The following is a 23,807-nucleotide window of genomic DNA, read 5'->3' on the forward strand; positions in this document are numbered from 1 at the left end:
GTGTGTGTGTGTGTGTGTATGTGGCTTGGCCAATGTCTTTATCAAGAAGGGTATTCCATACAGAATGTTTTAAACTACACTATGTGGGGTACTAAACAGGGGTAATTGTTCTGTTATGACAACTACCACTAATTCCTCTAAAATAAATGCCACTTTGAATGTGGTTGAAACACAGCATTGTATCTTATCTGTTATATATTTGATCTACCTAATATATTTAACTGACTCCCATTTATTTCAGTATCATCCCAGTTACAGTCTTATGACCTTGGCATAAGCTAATAGTTTAAATGCCTCTGCGTCTGTGTGTTATCTCGACTTGCTTTAATCACAGCTTAAAGAATAGAATAAGGAGGATGCAAAAAGAACACATATGAAAGAGCTGTAGCCAATCAGCGCTGTCCAACTGAGGCAGACTAGGCGACGTCACCGCCTGTCTGGCTCTCTTCGCTCTCTGAGGAAGGAGAAGAGAGTGGAGGAAGAAGAAAAAACTTCCAGCACGCTGGCGGAACGGGGTCACGAACTATGACCTTTCACAGAAGAAAAACAATCACATTTTTTTTTAAAAAAACATCACAACCAAAACATCATTATTTTTCAAAAGGTAAGATTTTTGTTATTTTATGTCGATTAAAAGATATATTCAAACGCGTCACGGACGAACGAGGTTATTTTTTCTTTTACTCCTTTATCTCTAGGAGGCTCGTGCCAGGTCAAACAGTTGTTTTCAAACATACGGTTAGTAGTAGACAATTGTGTGTATATTTATGCGACTGTATCTTGAACAATTTCGGCTTTGTGCTGTATTCAGTTTCATTTATTTTAGCTCAAAGTGGTCGTAGACAAATGCTAACCGTTTGTGTTATCTATCACCCAGCTGAACCCGACCCTTTTACCTTTGGCATCCCGGGGACAGTGGATTGGTTTGGGGTTTTGAATTCATAAAGAGCTGGCCAGAGGTATTTAATCGATGCAGGTGTCGTTATTTTAGATAACCCGATATCATATTGGAATGTTTTGGTTCTAAATACTTTTAAAATACCGTACGCTGTTCAATGGCTGCGCAGTAAAACTTGGCTGAATGCCATATTCTCCATTTTGTTCAGTTTTTTTTTTTTGTTTGTTTGTTTTGCATTTCCAATCAGACAGGGACTACACTAGTGAGAGACAATCTGACCAATCAGAGAGCAGCTTTACATCATCGCTTCGCAAACACCGAATGCGGCAAGGTTTACTTACAGATGGATGGTTCACAAGCTTTTGTACAGATGTGTTATTATACTGCCCTATTTTGAATTCAGTTGTATTATTTATTTAGCTTTCATGTAGTTGTAATACTGTATGTTTAGCTGTGTTGAAATCCACGTATGAATTGTTACAGTTTATCAATTAGAATTAGTTCGTATTCATTTGGAAATGTTTTGTAATGATTCAGCAGACAAAGAGGTTCATAGTGGACCTGATATTTCAGTCTTTCAAATGATTCATTTACTATATATATATTTCAGTATATATATTCAATATGCATATATATATATATATATATATATATATGTGTGTTATCCACACAATCACACACATACAAAAGAATTGTGCCATGTGTTAGTGTATTATTATTTTTACTACACGATGAATGCACAAAACAAATAATCTTTGGATTTTTATTAGACGACCTAAAATAACATTAGTTATGTATAATTCTGGCTTTTTTTTTTTTTTTTTTTTTTTTTTTTTACTTTGCTGTGTACATCTAGTGGGCGTCACAGATATTTCAAGTAGCCTTAAATTAAAATTAGAGCAGCCAAAGAATACAATTGCCACTCAGAGAAAAGATGTGCTTGTGCTATACTAGAGGAATTAGTTAATTTCCTGTCAACACCTAGCAAAATGAATATCCCAAACAAACAAAAAAAAAATGCAAGCCCTGTGATCCAATGAGGACTCTGGTCTGGTCAATATATTGTAAATAGCGGTGTGTTGTGTATCCACGGCAGGGTCAAGGTTAATCGCTGCTGTGTGTGTTTAGCCACAAAGCTAAAAAGGGGGGGTGGGGTGGGTGGTTCAGCAACCTACAGGTAAATCTGACAGCATGAACAAAAGCAAGTCGTTTTCTTACATTTGTGCCCTGTTCACGCTAACATTTTTATACCGGTATTGTTGCGGAACCTTACCGAAACATCTGTCCAGACTGGCGTTCCCTTTCAATTTGAAGATGGCCACCAAAACATCGTTATGGGATATACGCCTGCCTATTGGTAGGTGTCACTGAGCTCTTTCTGTCAAAGCTGCCGATAGGCCCCCTCCCCTCGGTGACCCCCTCGGCCCCGCCTACTGAGGATACATAACTGTCATGCAGGGGAGCCTCACCCTCTATTTGCTTCTCAAGATTCTTAAAAAGCTCTGCGTAAGTTACTGCTAGTTCCCCTGCACTTTGTGCTGAAACCTGGCTTCCTCGTTTTTCCCGGAATCAGTAGCTTTAATTCATAGACTTTTTTATTCTGTTTCTAACTGTCAGCACCTGCTCTCGCCACATGTCATTCTGCATCTCTCTGTCTGTACGTCTTAGTACAGTAAGTATTATTGTTAAGAATTGTGTGTGTTTCACCCTTTCTTACTTGAGAGAGCGCTGTTACTGCACGGGGCTGGACCTGCCTTGTCTCCGCTGTCGAGTTAGCCCACCAGCCGCCTGCAGGCCGCAGGTCGGGCCTTGTTTTGATTGTAGCTATGCGTCCCCATGCTTGCATAGAGGACTAGGTGCAGCGCGGCTGCTTACAGCCGGACCAGTCGTACTCCTCAATGGGGATCCCTCGTTGTTGAGATGAGATGTACGCGGGCTGCATTGGCCTTCACCACATGTGTAGGTCTTACAGTCAAACAGACAGTGTGCTCTCCCCCATCTGTACTGGAATATTTAACTGTTTTTGTATTTTAAAAACTGTTTTTGTATTACTGTGTTGTAAAAGTCAATCGCCTGACATGGCTTTGGCCCTGTCCCCATTATACACTACCCGCTGCTCAGATGTGTGACCATGCGGTCAGGGTAGGCACCGTGCATAGCTGCCCCGGTGTTTTTTAATACCGCAGTGCGTAAGACTCAGCCCGTGTTACTTTGGTACCACGGTGCTTATTGCCTTGATGTACCGATACAGGCTAGTGCAGTGGTGTTGCATGGTACTCGGAGCACGCGATGCCTGGCGCTGTACTGTACTCGGTGCGCACGATGCCTGGCGCTGCACGGTACTCAGTGGTGGCGTATGTCAAACACCAGGGTGGCCTTCGGTCCCCAAGGTTGCATCGCCTAGCGTTCAGGCTCCTGATTTGGGCTCAACGGAACCTGCTGTCCCTTCGGGCGACACATGTTCCAAGCGTGGAGAATTGGGCAACGGACCTCTCGAGGGAGGGCCCGCATCCATCGGAGTGGTGGCTCCACCCTCAGGTGGTGGAGCGCATTTGGGAACGGTTTGGGAAGGCGCAGGTCGATCTCTTTGCCTCGGCGGAGATGACACACTGCCCCCTGTGGTACTGCCTCCACCGCTGCGGCGGTCCACTCGGCGTCAACGCCCTAGCCCACCTATGGCCCAGAGTGCTGCTTTACGCGTTCCCGCCTCTGCCATTACTCCCGGCCTTTCTCAAAAAGGTCTGATCAGAGAAGGCATCTGTTCTCCTAGTGGCCCCCAGGTGGCCCAGGAGAATCTGTTTCTCAACTCTGTGCCAGCTATTGAACAGCCCGACCTGGGAGATCCCACTTCTCTGAGATCTTTTCAGCCAGACGAGAGGCATACTTTGGCACCCGGAGCCGGGCAGACTCCAGTTATGGGTCTGGCCCCTGAAAGGGACCAATGGTCAGCCTTAGGGCTGTCAGACGCGGTTGTGGGTACTCCGCAGAATGCTATGGCACATTCCACTAGGTCACTGTACGCTTATAAGTGGAAATATTTTCAAGATTGGTGCAGCACTAACGGTCATGATCCAATCTCCTTTCCCATGCCTGTCGTCTTGCAGTTTCTGCAAGATCTGCTTGAGGCTGGTAGCTCACCTTCCATACTGAAGGTATACCTAGCGGCTATTTCTGCTTGCCATGCCCCCGTTATCTTGGTGTCCCCGGACACGCATTTTCTGGCTACCCGGTTTCTCCGAGGCGCTTGCCAATTGCGCCCTCCTAGGAGAGCTACTCTCCCCGAATGGATTGTACTGGAGGCCCTCACATAGGCCTTGTTTGAGCATATATACTCCATTGAGTTGAAGCATCTGTCCATGAAGACAACCTTCCTCTTGACTATCACCTCCGCAAAGCGCTGTCTGTGCATTGCTCCTGCATGCGTATTTGGGATGATGGTAGCAGAGTCTCACTGCTTGAAAACCCTGTTTTTCTCCCTAAGGTGGTTACAGCCTTCCACATGAATCAGTCTGTGGAACTGGCATCCTTTCATCCTCCACCGTTTGCTTCGGAGGAGGATAGGAAGTTGAACCTTTTCTGTCCGGTTCGGGCATTGAGATGTTATGTGGATAGGACGAGAGCGTTGTGTCAGTCTGACTAGCTCTTCGTCTGCCATGGAACACGGACCCTGGGACAGTCTCGACGGCGTATGATGGTGCTGGCTTATCCCTGCCTGGGTGGGTAGCTGCATATTCCACGAGAGGTATGGCTACGTCATCGGTCCTCTTTCCAGGTGCCTCCATGGCTGAGATTTGTGATGTGGCTAGCTGGGCTACCCCGCGTACTTTTTCTAAGTTCTATCGCCTAAACTTGATAGATCCCTCATTGCCATCTGTGGGCACTAGGGTCCTAGAGGTTGCATGCTCGCACCGCTGACCTTGGTCAGGCAGGGCTAGACGTCCCTTGTATGCTGCCATTCTTTTCTCCCTCACGACGGCTCTGGTATTCATTTCCCATAAAAATGTTTTGGTGGCCATCTTCAAATTGAAAGGGAATGTTAGATTACCTACCGTAAACCTGGTTCCCTGAAAGAGAAGATGGCCACCAACCACTAGGTCGCTTCGGTCGACATTATGGTTTCGTCGAGAAAAGAGGGTGAGGCTCCCCTGCGTGACGGTTATGTACCCTCAGTAGGCAGGACTGAGGGGGTCACTGAGGAGAGGGGGCCTATCGGCAGCTTTGATAGAAAGAGCTCACTAACACCTACCAATAGGCAGGCGTATATCCCATAATGATGTTTTGGTGACCATCTTCTCTTTCAGGGAACCAGGTTTACGATAGGTAAACTAACGTTCTTATCGGTGTCGTACCGATACAACTGGTATCGGTAAGATACTCTAAAAAGAGCAGGTTTCGTATCGGTATGGTTTTGATACAACTCGGAACAGCTTAAGTGTGGACAGCTAAACTGACACTGTATCGCTACAGTTAAGTCAATATTCTGAAGCACGTGCCCGTCTTGCTTTACAGTTTAAGTACTTTAAACAGCTTTACATTTTATGGAGAGCAGTACCATTAACATGGCTCCACCAAAAATGCCAAAATAAGTGACAAAATAATCTCCACAAAATTTGTGATGATGACTATGAGGTAAAGCGTACTGCAGAGCAGTGCCACTCTAAAATAAAATCTCTTTTGAGGGAATATAAAAAAGCAAAAAAAAAAAAAACACGCATTCCCAAAGCCGTGATGCAAGCCCGCTCTCTTTGCAACCTCATGTTTTTAAAGACGGCTAATTGTTTTCACCTTTTTGTTCATCTCATTTTTTCACATTCTGCTCGTCTCTTCATAATTATTGAGCACCAAAACAAAATACTGTACATGGACAGGACGGCAAAACATGCTGTATTACATGACAGTGGGTCCATTTCTAACAGATGCGACAAAGGATCGTCATGGAAATTAGTTCAGAACCCGAACACTGTCGATGTAAACATACATGAATGTGGACTGGTATGTAGCTGTACCGGTGTTGAAAACTGAGTTAGGACAGAAAGTGTTTTCACACCGGTATATTCTATACTGAAACAAACTGTGCTAGTATCGTACAGATACAAGCGTGAACAGAGCTTTAATGTGATTGTATCATCTGAAACAAAAACGCGTTGAAAACCGGACCACACCGCCTCTTTATACATAGCTCTTCACAGTCAATACACTAATGTTTTAACCTCCAGCCATATTTCAGAAACTGTCAACGGTAAATAATTATTATAATTGATGCTTCTCCCACTGCTCATTTTCTGACACATCCATTTGCATCATGTTTACGACCGTTCTGTTCAAGATGACATTGGGGTCCTTAATATTTGTTCACAAAAACCCACCCCATTTGAGCATGTGCTAGTTATTGGTTTTTTGAAGCATTATGATCCATAACAAACTGCGTTTACACATTAATCACAATGCATTAGCTACTATTCCCGTGGTCTTCCACTTGAATTCATTATGCATTTGTGTTCATTTGAAAAAATACAAAAATCTTTACAAAATAGCAACAAAACATGTGTTACTCATATCCAATCCTATGAAATTGTTGATATTCGTATGAAATTCGTATGAATTTGTTTCAAAGTGTTACCTCTGTAATCTATGCTTAAAATACTGTGTCAATCCACTGCAATGTGTTACATTAAAATCCTTGAGGATCTCATGGGGTTTTCTAGTGTTTAAAGTCGGCAGAGCACAGTAATTCTCTAGTATTTAAAAATTACAGGTTCGTAACGCTTGTCCTGTAATTGGCTACTTTAGTCACATCTTGGATCTATATTTTTAATGAGGGTTGATTAAATGCAGTGTTGAATAGCAGTCTGACACTGAGCAGAACACTAGCTTAATTTTTCTTTGGCTCTTAAAAGCTGCTGGCATCTTTTCAAACTGTTTTTGCCATAATGATCTTACATTGTCATGGCAACCAATATGGAGGTGCTTTCTCAGCTGACAGTGGACACAAAGCAGGTGGCTGAGGTGAGCGATGGATGATACTAGCTGGAACACTGGTTTTCAGATTAATTCACAAAGCATACTTGTACTTGACCTTTGACGTATCGTGATGAGTATCGCATGCCTTCTTTTTAATAATGGAATTTGTGTTTACATTTTTAAAAAGTAATGCATTCACAAAATAGTTATTCACATACATTTAATTAATATCTTTATTCATATTATATACGTTTTACAGTGGTAGCCACACTAGATTTACAATGATTGCCAGTGCTTTACCATGCTTTCACTGTTCTTTTATGATAATTTAATTGGTTTGTACTAAGGTAAACGTTTATAAGGGTAGAAATGTTTGAGCTTAAAAAGCAATATTATTTGGCCAAACAAAATGTAATAATCTGTAAAATAGCATGAAAGTATAAAATATGGACAGAAACGATTTTAGCATAATTTGTTTTAGTTAAAATTACACTTAATTGTCCTAAACAAACTCGTATGAAATCCAGTGATCTTCACACAACTCATATTTTGTATCACTACTGCGTGATTACAGTTGGCTGCAGAGTGTGAGTTGGGGTCATGGGGTAAGGATATTTATTGTTGGTTTTTTCATCATCTGATACTAAGAATCCAAACCAGACGTACAGATAATAAGATTCCAAACCAGATGTACTGAAGCTGAAGAGCAGCTGGGTCGTGCAGCAAGACAATTATCCGAAACAAACAAGCAAGTCTACATCGTTATGGTTGAAGAACAAGAAATTTAAAGTTTTGGAATAACCCCTTTGAGATGTGGCAGGACCTGAAATAAGCAGTTTATGCTCAAAAACCCACAAATGTCAGAATGCTGAAGCAGTTCTGCATGAAGGAGTCAGCCAGAATTCCTCCACGGCGCTGTGAGAGACTGATCAATAACTACAGGAAGTGTTTGGTTGCAGTTATTACTGCTAAAGGTGGCATAACCAGTTATTGAGTCCAAAGGGGCGATTACTTTTTCACACCAGGGCATTGGGTGTTGCATAACTTTCTTTAATAAATCAATGAAATAAATGTTATTTGTTCACTCAGGGTTCTTTTTATCTACTATTAGATTTTGGGTGAAGATCTGATAACAGTGTCAGAAATATGCAAAAATTCAGAAAATTAGACAGGGCAAATACTTTTTCACGGCACTATATATATATATATATATATATATATATAATATATATATATCTATATATATATATATATATATATATATATATATATATAAATTTTATATATATATATATATATATATATATATATATATATATAAAACGATTACTCATTGATTTACATGCTTTCTATGATCCAAAGTGATTTCATTTTTAGAACGTGCTGCTGTTGGAAAAGCAGGGAGACGCAGTAACCTGTTTCACTACAAACAGATCCACTGTAACATCACAACCTATGAAAAGCTACAGCGGCACTGTGACCTGAGCTGCAGCTCCCCCGATGAAACTATGCACATTATTAGACAAATTGCCTCAGCAGCGGGCAAAACAGCAGGAAAACGTCGATTCTGCTTCCTTGGTTACCAGGGACTGATAATGCACTTGACCTTCAGAGGATCAGGGTCACTAAGAGGGCATATTTGAACTATTCTGTCTGCATTGTGGGAGCTCTTTGCATATGGAGAGACTAAACAAGGACTGTTATATTGCAGCTAAGAAAGATTGTATTTGGAATTCTAGCAGTGTCGTTGAGAACAATGTGCAGACCTGCAGGGATCGATTGACACTGTAAGTACTGTAACCACTGTGCTGTCAGCTGAGCTCCTGGAAGCACCATTGAGTTGTCTTTAGGAAGCTTAACTGTTTATGCTGCAAAAGAGTAGGTCACATAGGATTTGTGTGATCACGTTATCCTTAAGAATATTTAAAGGTTTATTTGTTTGTGTAGAGGGTAATAAAACGAAATCCGTATTTAGTATTATCAGTTTATCTTTAGAGCATCCTGTTTTTGACTGTAATTTAATAAAATACAATAAGATGCTACATGATATCTTTATACTATAAAGAATTACTGTATTCTTAATAATCTAGTTGCTAGTATGCTGATCTGTGTGATATTGTTTTTCATTGTTAAACATGTGAAATGTGATAATTTTGCTACAGTATTGATTTGATTATGAAAGGGTGTATAGATTGTGTTTTATTAGCAATATATAGTTTACCTTACAGTTATGTGCATAATAAATATCATTCTCATTATGTTTGTTCTACCTTGTCACTGTTTTCCAAATTGTTACAAAAATAACAAGGGAATACCAATGTAAAAAAAATGTGTTCTATTAATAGTAAACTGTTTTATTATGTAGTAAAACATTTTACTTGTCACTTAAAAGGAGTCAAATAAGAAACATAATAATTCAAGAATACAAAATAATTGTTAATTCAAATAGTCTAGGTAAAAATAATCGAATAGGTCTATCAGTCCCAACTTTATGAAATACATGATTTAGCTATATTTGTAATGTCTGGTGCTGTATTTGTTAACATAGTTATGTTTTTCTAAAATATAGCTGTTTGTGCATTACATTTTAACATTTAATATTAACATATTAATGTGTTATTTATAAGGGATTGCAACTGTACTTCCATCCATCTGAAACCTCACACCTTACAATTACTCCACAGTCATGTGATGTGAGATTAATCGACTCTGCTTCGACTGTCACTTTTCTATTCAACTAGTTGGCTAGACAATCCTTCTGTGCTGCCCTACACATTACAACATTAGAAAGCAGTAACCATATAAATTGGTGGTTTTTATGCTGTATTGTTCTACTTTTTCAATACTCTACAACAACTTTCCAATCTTATGCAATTACTGCATTTCCCAGTGTACTGATAATATAGTGGGGTGGAACACAGTTGACTGACTGATAAATGTGTTCGATTTTAAAGAGGAAGTACCTAGTAAATGAAGAATTGCTGAGTGTCTCATAGCTTCAGAAGATGTTGGAATGTGTGAAACATGGTGCTGGGTATTTACTGTAAATGCTGTTTATTTGGGGGAGCAGTTCAGAGTGCTGAGGATCTTTCAGCCTGTCAGAGTGCAGGTTTTGTATGCTGTGTGTCACAAACAAACCCTGTGCATGACATCAACCTTTCCATATTGACTTTCTATCATACTGAACAGTTGGTGTCACCTGCTTGAAACACTGACATCACAACTGATAAGGCACCCCAGGCACCTAACAGAATTCCCTTCATCAAACCTTTCCCTGTTGTGAATGAAAAGGCCAGTGAACTAAATAAGCAAGCAATATAAGATTAGAAATATAGATTTTCTTTAAATACTTTACATAATATAGAATGTTATCAAAAATTCTACAGTACCAATATGCTACGTATTGGAATATATTATTCTGTCTAGCATTAACAAAGTTTATTCACATGCAAGGCTTTGTTAGTTCTCACTAACTTTATAGTTATAGTAGAATTAAATGACTCTAGAGCAGTGGTTCCCAGACTGGGACCAACTAGATAGTTTTCGTGAGTCTGCAGCACATGCAGAAATATGCACGATTGCTGACAAAGCAATGCTTGTACATGAACGCTCCTGTTAGATTAGACTGCAAAAACCTATTGCAGTCTTGATTTCCAATTGCCCCTGCTAACAGTCCTTGCCGTTATACATTCCAAAGGGTTGAATGTAAGGAACAAAATGTCAGATTTCTGTGGATTCAGTCAGAATGTCTAACCCACTTTGTTTTTATTGTTCTTTCGATCTGCACTAAATGTGAGTTATAGGTGCCTGATTATTACATATAGGTGACTACTTTGATTGCTGTCAGGAATTAATAGAAGCTTGCATTGTAACCCTGTACTGCTTTGTTACACCTTTAAGTCACCTTGGATAAAGGCATCTGCTAAATAAATAAATACTAATAGATAATAGTGTATAGTTTAAAAGAGAACAGTAAAATGTCCTAAAACCTAGAAATAACAGCCTGCACTCTGCATGCTAATTCATATTGAGCAAGATATTACAAGAACAGTCTTGTGTCGTGGGCAATTCCTTATAATTTTATCTGAACAACCATCGTGCTGACATTGTGATGTCATTCTTAGGCCCAGACTGTGCAGACCTTCGTGTCAAACTCCTCAGTGATGAGCAGCTCCCCACAGCGAATCCAGATCATCTCCACAGACTCCGCTGTTACATCTCCACAGCGCATACAGGTACTGGGGAATGAATGCTGGGTATCAAGTGGAATTTTCAGTACAGTACCGCACCATGTGCCATTTTATTGTACAGTTCCAAATTTAGGTTCTGCTATAGTCATTTGAAACAAGTAAGCATTCACTAGAAGCCTTACTGGTTGAGTTAAAAATAATTTTGAGAACTGCTTGTTCAAATTTAGTGTGTCTTTGTCACTTTACATACAGTCTACCTTTCATCCAACTTTAGTGCTCTGTCAAGCTTACGAAAGTGTGACAACCCTTTGGTCCAAGCTTTCAATCAATCAATAAGTCTTTATTTTATATAGCGCCTTTCATAGTGGACCACCATCACAAAGCACTTGATGTCTCCACAAATCCTGATTGGTCCTTACTGTTGCTAAGTTCTACTGCATTCTAACACTAAGTGGAGGTGATTAGTGGGTGGTTTGTTTTGCTTTTGTGTAGTTTTCTGCTTAGGATGAGGAGTGCATAGTTGGGAGAACTAAACATGTATATTTTATTGAAAAAAATAATATAGCCCCAAATCTGATGTATTTCTTTAGAATGAAGCTATGAATAAAAGAACAAACCAGATGGCATACTAATACTATTAATGATTCATATTTCAGATTGTAACAGATCAGCAGACTGGTCAGAAGATCCAGATAGTAACAGCAGTTGATTCATCTGCATCCAGACAGCAGTTTATACTGACCACTCCAGATGGAAGTGGTGCAGGGAAGGTGATCCTTGCAGCACCAGACAGTGCAAACACCAAACAGCTTATATTTACAACAGCTGAAAACATTGTGCCAGGCAGAATCCAGGTAATCATATTTACAGTGTTGACTACACATGTTATATGTGTTGATACGTGTTATCTTCTTCTTTCTCAAAACATGGCAACTGCTCAGCTTTTTCTGTGAAGGCAACCCTTATAGAAATGTACTGTAGTAAAAGCATAACATGATAATCATTGTAGAGCAGTGGTTCTCAACCTTTTTCAATGTAGGGACCATCGTGGTGTTTGGATTGTTCCCACGAACCTCTTGTCACGCATTTTTTCACAGCACTTTGAAACCAATTTGTAAGTGCATATGTATAAGTACATGTAAAGTATTTATATCAAGTACCTTACTTAGTGAGATTCCTAGGCTTCAATCTTCGCTATCAGTTCATTAAGGAATGTTGCCATTCCTGATGGCAAAGTTCCCATTTCTTTTGTTTACACAAGTATACATTTTTTACATCCTGAATGCTTTGTAGATAAGGGGCATCTCAATTTTGCAGCATTAAGAGTTTAGTTTGACACAACCTCCTGACAAAATTCCCTGGGGCTTGTGTCATCCTCGGATCTAGGAAGTGTAAATCCCAGTGCTGGTCCTGGCAACCGTTACCTCGTGTAGCAAACGAATCTATCCATTTCCAATGTAACGTATTGGTCACAGTCGCCAATATCTACTGCATACCCGTAAGAAAAGAAAACGGATAAAGGGGATAAATGCAGACTACACACATCTTATAATTATTTATAATGTGGCTATCCCTAAGGACTGAGTGTTTTTCAGTGGGATGCTCTCTCAGGACCATTTTTTTTTTGGCTGTAGTTGACTCTCTTCCTATAATAATTCACTAAAAATCATTTTTTTTACAGTAGCATCTTGGAATTGGTGTCCTTTTTTTCAGAACACTCTGGAGAACATTATAAAGTACTTCAGTAACCATATACATTTTTTTTTTTTTAATTTATCATGGCTGCTTAGAGATACATGTATAAAAACATGCTGTTCTATGACCCAAGGGACCTTTATAATAATTCCTGAAAGTTTTACTGAGACATATTGATGTTTGGGCAAATTGCAAGATATATTTGTTTTGACCTGTGTGATTGAAATGACATTGGACACTACCCTCGTTATATTTTCAAAATAAATATTTATAAATAAAATAAAAGTTCATTCTTTCTATTATTATCAGTAATAAAGAAAAAAAAAATAAACGTACCTGACAAATTTAGTTCATGAAATAGTATCTGCTTATATCCACTTGTTTCTTGATCTTTATAAATGTTGTTAAAACATGTATATTAAAACACACAAGAGAATAATGTTCTAATATAACTATAAGTCAAATATATCAGATTTACAGTGTTTTCATGTGTTTTTTTCTTAGCTGTAAACAAGTTCTTGTGTCATGTTTTGTTTCTCTGTGCTGTTGAAAATGTCTCTTCCCTTTAACACTAGAAGCACTGGAATTTCAGACTATCTAGATGCGCCAAACCTGTCATTTCAACCGGTAGCTTTTTAAACAGCTGTAATATGATAATGAAAGACAAACGATTGTGTAAAACTCAAAAATGTTATTTATGAACATTGAATCAAACATTTGCATAGCAGAAACACCATATTTAAATGTAAAACAACACTTTTTTTATTTCAAAAGGAGGCGTACAAAACAAGAAAACTTAAATAAAATAGAAATAAAATAATTTCACTAGTAACTATTTTGTAACGGGTCTCTATACATAGGAAATTGCATAAACATTTTATTTGTTAGTAAATAACATGAAAGGGTCTTTTTTCCGAAAATAGCATATAATGCACTACTTCAAAACATAAATAATTATAATACAATAAACTATTTACATAACATATTTATTTAGCCTATATGCCTGGCAGCTTTCTAACCTGCACAGTCAAACCACAATACACGCTTCTCCACTTTCCCTGAGCATTTACCCACACTGCCCTTCCACAACCGACGCACACATCCACAGTTTTGTTGTCGTTGCATTTTGCAACCTGGCACTGTTTCCTCTTGTGTGTGGGTGCAGCGGCTGCAGTGGCATCTGTCTCTGCCCTTTTCTGATCCATATGTGCTTGCCGAAGCTCCATGGCTAACTGCAAGATGAAGTGCCTCCTGTTGCAGTTTTCCCCGGTACATTCATTGTACAAAATACACACATTGATGGCTGCCAGGTCCAAAATGTTATGAAATACCTCCGCAGGCCACCGACGAGATCCATCTGGTCAGCACATCCACTCCGAATTTTGAGGAATTGTAGTATTCCACTGACTCAGGCTTTTTCATGTTTCTAACATGGCTGTATTCTGTGATTCTATCAGTCATGTTCCGTTTCGTGATCTGTAAAAATCAAGCATTTGCCACATTGTTTGAACCGCCAAGATACATACAGTCTCTTCCCATTTGGTACAATTTGTATTTTATTATTCTCTTGAGGTCATTGTCTGGTATAAAATAACCCTTTATAATATCTAGCTGCATTTCAGAAGCCATCGGTTATACAAACCTAATATATTTTTCTTCTACTTTACAATTTATTTATTTTTTGTTACGTTTTACATTTCATTACCTATATGTTACAAGCCATTTCAGAGGTACCATTCCCCTTCCATAATGCTCCTTGGGCATTCTTGTTTTGTTTAAGCCTAATTAAACAGCTGTTTGTGCTTCGAGAGTTGCAGATGAAACATGCTTTGTATGTACCAGGTTTAATGTTCCAGTCTTTTTAACCATACAGACGTTGTTAAATATTTTTTTCTTCATCACTACTGATTAAGGCCCCACTCATTTCTGTATCACTGTTTCAGATTGTGACAGATGCAGCCTCAGTGGAGCGTTTACTGGGGAAAACAGACGTAGGGCGAACACAGCCTGTGGAGTATTGTGTTGTTTGTGGAGACAAGGCATCAGGTAAGGTAGCATGCGTGTTTACAACTGAAGAAGCTCACACAGTTACAATACTGTGTAATACTGTACACAGCAGTTAATTCTATAAAATATTACAGATGGTTACTGAGGAAAGTGGTGATCATTATATACTGTCATTTATTTATAATTGATACATTTAGCTTCAGATTTGTTTGTTTATTTAACCTGTTTTGTTCATTTATAGTTGCAGTGGCATCAATGAATGAATTGCAAACTGCATCTTTCTTGTGTTTTTTTGTATTCTTTTGCTTTCTGTAAAGGACGCCATTATGGTGCAGTTAGCTGTGAGGGGTGCAAGGGCTTTTTTAAGAGAAGTGTTCGGAAGAACCTGACCTACAGTTGTCGTAGCAACCAGGACTGCCTTGTCAATAAGCACCACCGCAACCGTTGCCAATTCTGCAGGCTTAAGAAGTGCTTAGATATGGGCATGAAAATGGAATGTAAGTACAGTTACTAAATCAGCTATTACATACAGCATTATACCTGGGCAAACCCTGTCAGAATTCACACACACAAAAAAGCAAAACACATCACTTTTGTCATTGTAAACATATATATTTTTTATTTTGAAACGTGATATCTGGTACTATACTTGGGTAAAGAAACCTCTGTTTGATGTCAATGCTTTTACATAGGGTTGCACTTGCGTTTGACATGTAAACGTTATTGACCTGCTTTTTATTGAGCTGCCCCTTTTTAAAATTGGCCGTTTCTGTTAATTATCTTTATCTATAGTACTGATCCTTTTATTCTTCAAAAATTTTACACATAACTGAGGGCATCTATCTGAACTTCCTTTATAAAGTTATTATTTTATTGGAAACTTGCATTCAAATGATTTCTATTATAGGTGTTCCTTGAAGTATGTTGGTGTTCCACAAAATGGAAGAAAACTCTGTCCTGATTTCTAACTGGTTATTTTAACTGTTGTCACAGCTGTACAGAGTGAACGCAAGCCAATAGAGATTCCAAGAGAAAAGCCTGCTAACTGTGCAGCCTCCACTGAAAAGATCTATATAAGGAAAGACCTGAGGAGCCCTCTGATAGCAACACCAACATTTATAGCAGAAAAAGATGGCTCAAGGTATTTGTTAGTCACTGTTTATTTTTCAGTTTTGCTGTCTGTTTTTGAAGGATTATAATAGTAATTACAATTGAGGTCTAGTAATAACGAAGCATATTTTTTTTTTTTTTACCTCATTTGCCATAAAACATTTGAGATAGAGACATTGTGTTTGCAGAGCAGAATGTTCTGGTGACATAATCTTGACATAAGAAGGCTGCACACATTATGGTTCTGTGAAGTTTTTTTTGGTTCCCAGATAACAAAGATGACACGTCTTTGAACATCACAGAACTCTGAGCCCATCTTGAATTCTTGACTCGTTGGAGATCACTCTTGTGAAACAGTAGTTTTATGTTTTTTTCAGGCACCATAGGCACTTATTTTTATAATAGCTACAGTTTTAAAATGCTTGAAGAAGGCATAGTGAAACCACATGCTCCATTTTCTGTACAGTGACACTTGGAATAGAAGCATTAAGCTAAGCTAGCAGCTCTTGTCTTCTTAAATTTGTGTGCTATATTATGGATATCAGAACAAGTTACAGTTACAGGTTTAGCCAGTGTAATAAGTGCTGTTAATAGTATTTATAATAATGTACTAAGTCAAATCAATTTTAAAAACTGTTCGGTCATATACTGTGGTCTAACAAACAATGAAATAACCTTAGCTGGAGGGTTTGGCAATTGAATCCCCTGTTCCTTAAGTGTCTTAAATGCCACCTCACCGCTGCAGCCCACGTACTGATCAAGACTGAGGATCAACCACTGCTTCTTTTTCTGCTGTCATGCCAAGCCCCTCTTCTCACCTGCTAAGAAACAGGTGTTATGCAGGAGGCTAGGGACGTGGAGTGCCTGGCCAGTAGGGGTCTCAAAACAATGTACAGCAGGAGCACCAGCACTCCGTTAACATGGCAGGCAACACAAAAGCATTAATACAATATCTAATTTGGATTACTATATTTTAGTTTATTATAAATTACCAGTTATTCAGTGTGTATTTTCATACTAAGTAAAACCTCACAGAAGTTTTTTTGTTGTTGTTGTTTTTTGTCAGTTATATTCAAATTGTATTTTTTGCATGTAACGTGTTCAATTCCTCGTAGATCTAGTCTGCTTGATCCTGGAATGTTGGTCAATATTCAGCAGCCATTAATGCAAACAGATGGAACTTTACTTCTAGCTACAGACTTAAAGGTAAGGCATTTCAATTATATCACTAGAGAATGTAAATCCAGTGAGCTGGGGCTGAACCTCACAAATGTGTATTTGCGTTCAGTAGAGAAACAAGAGAACCTGATACACAAAAAGGACTGCAGCCACACTGGGCCAGTTTCAAAAGGACTCTGTCTGGTTTGATTTGTTTGAAACAATATCAGTTTGCATGCTGTTCACATTTACCTGGGAACAAAGGGGCCGAGTTAGTTTGCAAGTGCTCTCGATTTGTTTAGTTAGGGCTTCATCCAGTTGCTTACCCAATACAGAGACCTCTTTTACCCTGCAGATTCTCCACTTCTTACTAGGTGTCTTGTCTTGAGATCATTTTGACAAAGTTTCTTCACCTAAAGCCTAAAACTCATTTAGCCTTTCAGAAAAGATTGAATACAGTTTACTATGTGAGTTTTGTCCAGTTCGGCTGGGATTTTGGTGTCTGACCACATTTTTTTATCTGAGCTTCAGTTTCTCACACCTACAGTTCCCCAAGAAATTTAGTTTTTTTGCTCTACTTGTTTCCTCGGAATATGAACTAAACTATGCATGAAATGTTTACTTCCAAATCAGGTTGCCCTGTGTAGTTCGTTTCCTGTGTGCAAAAGTACCGGGTCCACATTGAGGTTTAGCAAGTGAACCACATTGAGGTTTAGCAAGTGAACCTCTTTGCCGAACGGACCGAGACCACCTTTTCAGGTGGACTCATTCATTTCCCAAGGAGACTTTGTTGTTCACACTTCACACCAAAAGTAATGAGGGCGGACCAAACCCTCAACAGATCCACTGTGAACACCGCCTAAGACAACATATTTGCATGTTTTGAACTGTACACATCAATTGCATGTCATCACTTGTACTGCTTAATGATTTAATGATTTTTTTTAAAAAAAAATATACATAGGAAATTGCATTTTGCTCCATTTTGTTCAGATGGAGCTCTTAACACATCTTTTTTTCCATTCTAGGCTGAATCAAATCAAGGAGATTTAGGTACATTAGCAAATGTGGTCTCTTCCCTTGCCAACCTTAATGAATCCCTTAACAATGGAGATACCTCAGAAATGCAGCAGGAGGACCAATCTGCCAGTGAGATCACACGGTATATACACATTATAATGTTTTACTGGTTTGAATTTAAAACCTTTATTGGTGCTTATCTCTTGCCAATAGATAATTATCATTATCATTACCAATATTATTATTATTATTATTATTATTATTATTATTAGTAGTAGTAGTTGTAGTAGTTGTACTAGTACCCTTTGTGGCAAGGTGTGGGAATGTAAACAGTAAAAGTGTGTTTGTGTGCAAGGGTGGGAGTTGTGGTTGGCAAGGAAAAAGAGATCCTGCCTTAACGTGTCCTTACCTGGAATGTGGCTGAAGCATAAGTGGGTAATTGACTATCAATTAAGCCTCAGCCACATGGCGTAAAAAATGGCCTTTGTTCCCTGTATGAGATGGGTGAAGGAGCGATCAGGAAAAAGTGAGTTATTGCTCCATTGGGAGAGAGGTTTTTGTTTTATTGTTTCGTTTTGTGTAAGTAATAAAAGTGCTAAACCTGCAGTTCTTGTCTCTGGGTCAGGTATTTTAAGGGTGCAAATCAGCAGAGCAAACTGTAACAAAGTGTGGCATAGACTAGGTAAGCCTTGTAAAGCCCAGATAGGTACGGTAAAGCATATTTAAAAAAAAAAAAAAAAAAAAAAAAAAACATGGCAATCCATTATAAACTGTGGTATATGCATGGTAAACTGCAAATATACTGTGGTAAACTTGTATAAAGATATTATTATCCCTTGTTTCTAGTGCCTTTGACACTTTGGCAAAAGCACTGAACCCCACAGACAGCAATGCAGGGCAGAGCCTAGCAGAGGGAGCAGATGTAGCAGGAGGAGCCAGCATCCAGGTGATCAGCAGAGACCAGTCAACCCCCATCATCGAAGTGGAAGGACCTCTCCTCACAGACACACATGTTAGTTTTAAGGTTTGTATCTGTAATGCTAATGAGAGTCGTCTATTTAACAACTACCTAGCATGGGCTCCTTTGAGAGATGTTGTATAGCATGTTTAAAATGAAACAATGGTGCCATCTGAGGGTATTGAGTTGAAATGAGAAGTCTGCACTTGAAGCCTGTCTGAGCAACAGAGAGAGAAGGCAAGAATATGTTTGGTGGAGAAGCATTCACTAAAGGAAAATAATAATTAAATGTGAAGATTGAACCAGTTTAAAATAGTCACAAATACTGTACCCAGTGCCCAGCTTATGTAGGCAACAACAAGACTTTTAAGATATATATTTTTAACCAAACTGATGTTCCATTGATTTCAGAATAGACTACTGGCAATTTTTGGTGCATTATCCTCATATTAACTAAAAATACAGCATGCAAAATACAGCTAAACTAAGAGACTGCTCCAGCAGGTAGGATTCAGTTTTAATTCTAGCATGCCTGCGATTTTACAACAAGCTATAAATTCAATCTGGCAGTCGACTGGGAAATTTCCTGTCTTTATCTGTTCGAAAAATGTTAATACACAAGTCACACTATAAAAGGTGTGCATAAACCCATTAGTCACATGCAAAAATAGGTTCCTTTATGGCTGCAGTAGTTTCCTATTAAGTCTAACTTTCTACTGCGTCTAGTACTACCCACAAGGTTTAACTGCACAGGGTTATTTCATGTCTTTGTTATTTGTCTTTGTGTTGTAGCTGACAATGCCCACCCCCATGCCAGAGTATTTGAATGTACACTATATCTGCGAATCTGCCTCCAGATTGCTGTTTCTCTCCATGCACTGGGCCAGGTCCATTCCTGCATTCCAAGCACTCGGGTGAGATGGATATCACTGTATACCTATTAGCAGTATTTAAGATATGTGAAGTTATATAAACCAAGGAAGAACTTGAATTCAGCTATTAAGTGTTTGTTTTTTACAGTCAAGATTGCAATACAAGTCTGGTTCGGGCGTGCTGGAATGAGCTGTTTACATTAGGTCTGGCACAGTGTGCCCAAGTTATGAGTCTTTCTACAATCCTTGCAGCCATTGTCAACCACCTACAGAACAGCATACAGGATGGTAAGTTAGTGTGTTCAAGTTTTTGGAATAGAAAAAACAGTGGATGACTACATTCATTTAAGAACTTAGGCTTGTGGCATTAGTAAGTTGCTTGCACTAAGTTAGTTCAGGGAAATTAGTATATTTGATAGAAAACCCTTTAAAAAAAATAAAATAAATAAATAATGTGCTTTTGATAAAGGGCATGCTATCATTTAAATGATATGCACATTTATTGTTAAGGTTATTTCAAAAAGTACTTGTTGGAAAATAAATGTTAAATAGTTAAATATTATTCCTGTACAGTACAGAAAAAAACTTAAGCTCCAAGAAATGATCACCTCAAATTGTCTTCTAATCTGTGACACTGTTGGCAGTGAAAGCAAATCTAGTCAATATAAGGGGCGATTTAATCCAGTTTCCCCATTTGCAGCAGAACCTATACCCCACAGTTTCTCCTACACTTCTGAAAATATCTGAATTAATTCCAGTTGTGTTAGTGGTGCTTTTACATGCGCCCAGGGTCTCAGCCACTGGTAACATCTGTTATTATTAGCAATAGGCAGTGGAAGCTACTGAACAGACATTAAAATCATACACAACAAAGATCACCTCAATTATTTTCTACATACAAGGTAAAGAATATGATTTTTTTTCCATGTTGCCTACCAGTAAACTACTGTAGTTTTGTACCAGTGTAGTTTATCAGATTTGACTGGTCACGCACGACTTTATTGACTCGGGCTTTTGATATGGTAAAACGTGTTAAGTATTGTATTTTTTCAGAGAAGCTGTCTGGGGACAGAATAAAACTGGTGATGGAGCACATCTGGAAGCTGCAGGAGTTTTGTAACAGCATGGCTAAATTTGAAATCGACAGATATGAGTATGCTTATCTTAAGGCTATTGTGCTTTTCAGTCCTGGTAAGTCAATCACTGCTGTATACCGGTCATTCAGTCACTTCCATTGTGTACATGTAGTATCCATAGATAACTGACAAGTATTTGAAACACAGATGGACAGATATTTCTATACTGTTTTAATAGCCATTGTGCAACAGTGTAAGAAACGTGTGCAAGTTGTGGCCCGAAAATACATACCTAACGTGTAATGCCTATATCTAACTTGGCTGCCATATTGAGGTCCTTCTAGTTGGCTACAGCACACTGGATTCAGTGAGGTGTTATAGACAAGACAGGATCTTCGGGAAAGAGCAAACTAAAGTGAAACATTGCTCAACAAAGCCGAGAGACTATTGTGGTGGCAAAGTAAAATAAATAAATAATGTGTCTCCTACACACCCTACTGTGTTTTTATTGTTTCTGTGTGATGTGTTTGCATTTCCAAACGTACAGTTATCTAAATAAGATCTGAAAGGAAACGCCTGACAGCAGTGTATAGAGAAGGTGCTGGCAGAGATTTATAGAATATATTTTAATACACATAACATAAAAAGGAAGCAATGGCTTTTAGAGTAAACCAGTGCTTCTTTCTATTGAAGTGCACGTTTAATTAAATAACCCTTCTTGCAGTGCATTATGGGAAACATGTCTCTCGTAAATGTGTACTCTTTAGATCACCCTGGCCTAAACAGCACAAGCCAGATTGAACAATTTCAAGAGAAAGCGCAGATGGAGTTACAAGACTATGTACAGAAAACCTACCCAGATGATACATACAGGTATGGTACTACAGTAGTAACAGCACTGTTTCAGGGCAGCTCCTATTGGCATCGACCTTCTTGCCAAACAAATAAAGCGATAAACACTACTAAGCCTGAAAACAGGGATGTTGTTATCGTCCACTTAATTCTATTTTCATAATCTATACATATATATTGGCAAATCTGTTTCACCTGTCAGGTCACATGATGATGCGAACACATAAACAAAACTACTTTTGATAACAATACGATTTGTTGACAGTCCACCTGTAAAATGGTACTGTAGATGCCCCAGGATGGTTAAGGTTGATTACTGAAAAACCCATTTGCAAACCTTTTTTATTTATTTTTTTCTTTTTCTTTTTCTTTCCAGGTTAGCCCGTATTTTGATGCGCCTCCCAGCACTTCGACTGATGAGTTCCAGTATAACAGAAGAGCTGTTCTTTACTGGCCTCATTGGGAATGTTCCTATTGACAGTATAATTCCTTACATTCTGAAAATGGAAACTGCAGAGTACAACAGCCAGATCACTGGGACCTCTGCATAGTCTGAGTTTACAGCACTTAGACGCAGTTTAAAGCTGGTTACTGAAAACAGATGGTGTTCCACATTGACGAATGCAGCATAACTACTTTTCTGTAGAAAACAAGGATTGCAGAAGAGAAAAGATTATGAATCCAACCACATCTTTGAGTTTTTGAGAATTGCCGGACCAGCGTTTCTGCCTGTGCTTTGCATCTAAAAATGGAAAGGATCACATTGAAAAAGGCTGAGCCTGAGGCCTGTTTCAATTCATTTAGAGCACTTACTGTAAGCATTGGCATGGCAGAAACCTATGATCATACTCAGTTTTCTGATAGCTTTTTAAAGGTAAAGCTTTGTATCCACTGCATACTGTAAGTAGATCAAAATTAGTTTCCATCTGCATAGCATAATTGTATTGACATGTCAGTGTGTTTTATTTTTAAGTCTGTTAGTTTGCTGCCTTAGCTTTAACCTGAATGTCATTTTCTAAATTCTTCCCAATGTGCAAAAATGTGCAAAAAAATATGAAATTGTTGATGTGTTTTACCCAAATTACGTTAAGATGAAGGTTTTGATAGATGGATTATTTTTAATTTGGAAATGTGTACCATAATTTGCACTCTCCCAAACAGAGGGTCATCAGGCTATCATATGCTAAATTCAGTGATGTTTCTTTGATTTGTAAAATTGTGCCACAGCTAGAAGTTGCTATATAAATGTGGGTCTTAGGGATTGTTATACTGTAAATATATTGATATTAATATTATAACAAATATTAACAATAAGCCTTATGTTATATACTATCAGACTGTTTGTGACATAACATGGTGTACCACAATTCGCACACTGTGAAAATAAAAACAATTAAACTTTGCACTATATAGAAAAATCAAGAAATGACATTTTAGAGGATTTATTAAGAACTACCACTTAAAATTTGTGAAACAAACTAATCATAGAAACAATCTTTTTAGCTGAAGTGAAGCATGGGGGGGGGGGGTGTTGTGCAGTTAATAGAAAAAAGTACTTGATTGATAAACATATCACTGATCATGTTTTACTTGCAGTGCTTCTCATTCAATCTATTCATGGCAAGAACCACAACTTTTCATTAAACATTTCTCTTTAGTTTGAAAGTAAAAAGTAATGGGCCCTAAGTTTTTAATATAGAGCTTAATTGTTATTAAAATCAAATGCATTCACATTTCATGTTCAATTTGCTTCCATGACAATCAAATGCTGTATGAGATAGGCTCTCTATATTGTAACGCTGTGGGTCTAATGTGATGAAAAGGTTTTTGATTGTCAGAATTGCCAGAATTCCAGGTTTGACATTTTTTTGGAGTACAATGTTGTATAGTTATTATATATGTCTGCTTTCAGTAAAATATTTAGAAAGCTTTGGTCGAAAGCTTTTACGACAGTGCGTGAAAATATTGGGAGAGACACACCAGAAGTTAATTGACATATACTGTGGCTTA

General features: G+C 38.4%; 1 protein-coding gene across 4 annotated transcripts; it reads left to right on the forward strand.

Moving 5' to 3' along the window:
- The first annotated feature begins 422 nt into the window (after positions 1-422).
- LOC121328971 (nuclear receptor subfamily 2 group C member 2) lies at positions 423-23,720 on the forward strand. Of its 4 annotated transcripts, none has more exons than XM_041274130.1 (14): positions 423-604; positions 10,984-11,094; positions 11,706-11,903; positions 14,688-14,790; positions 15,069-15,248; positions 15,745-15,892; positions 16,977-17,067; positions 18,048-18,181; positions 18,886-19,051; positions 19,790-19,911; positions 20,018-20,157; positions 20,923-21,060; positions 21,713-21,818; positions 22,174-23,720. In XM_041274130.1, the coding sequence occupies exons 2-14, from the start codon at positions 11,023-11,025 to the stop codon at positions 22,346-22,348; spliced, it is 1,773 nt and encodes a 590-aa protein (XP_041130064.1). In that variant the 5' UTR covers positions 423-604; positions 10,984-11,022; the 3' UTR covers positions 22,349-23,720. The 4 variants fall into 4 exon arrangements, with proteins under 4 accessions (XP_041130064.1, XP_041130061.1, XP_041130063.1 ...); XM_041274127.1 differs by having other exon boundaries at positions 424-604; positions 18,886-19,063; XM_041274129.1 differs by lacking the exon at positions 423-604 and adding an exon at positions 671-738 and having other exon boundaries at positions 18,886-19,063.
- The last annotated feature ends 87 nt before the right edge of the window (positions 23,721-23,807 follow it).

Source organism: Polyodon spathula, chromosome 16, assembly GCF_017654505.1.
Source record: "Polyodon spathula isolate WHYD16114869_AA chromosome 16, ASM1765450v1, whole genome shotgun sequence".
NCBI lineage: Eukaryota > Metazoa > Chordata > Actinopteri > Acipenseriformes > Polyodontidae > Polyodon > Polyodon spathula.

Bases quoted from the DNA above. Each gene is read 5' to 3' on its own strand.
- LOC121328971 (XM_041274127.1), top strand. From the start codon at position 11,023: ATGAGCAGCTCCCCACAGCGAATCCAGATCATCTCCACAGACTCCGCT. The intron at 19,912-20,017 runs GTGAGATGGATA...TGTTTTTTACAG, and splicing joins CCTGCATTCCAAGCACTCGG to TCAAGATTGCAATACAAGTC. The intron at 21,819-22,173 runs GTATGGTACTAC...TTTTCTTTCCAG, and splicing joins TACCCAGATGATACATACAG to GTTAGCCCGTATTTTGATGC.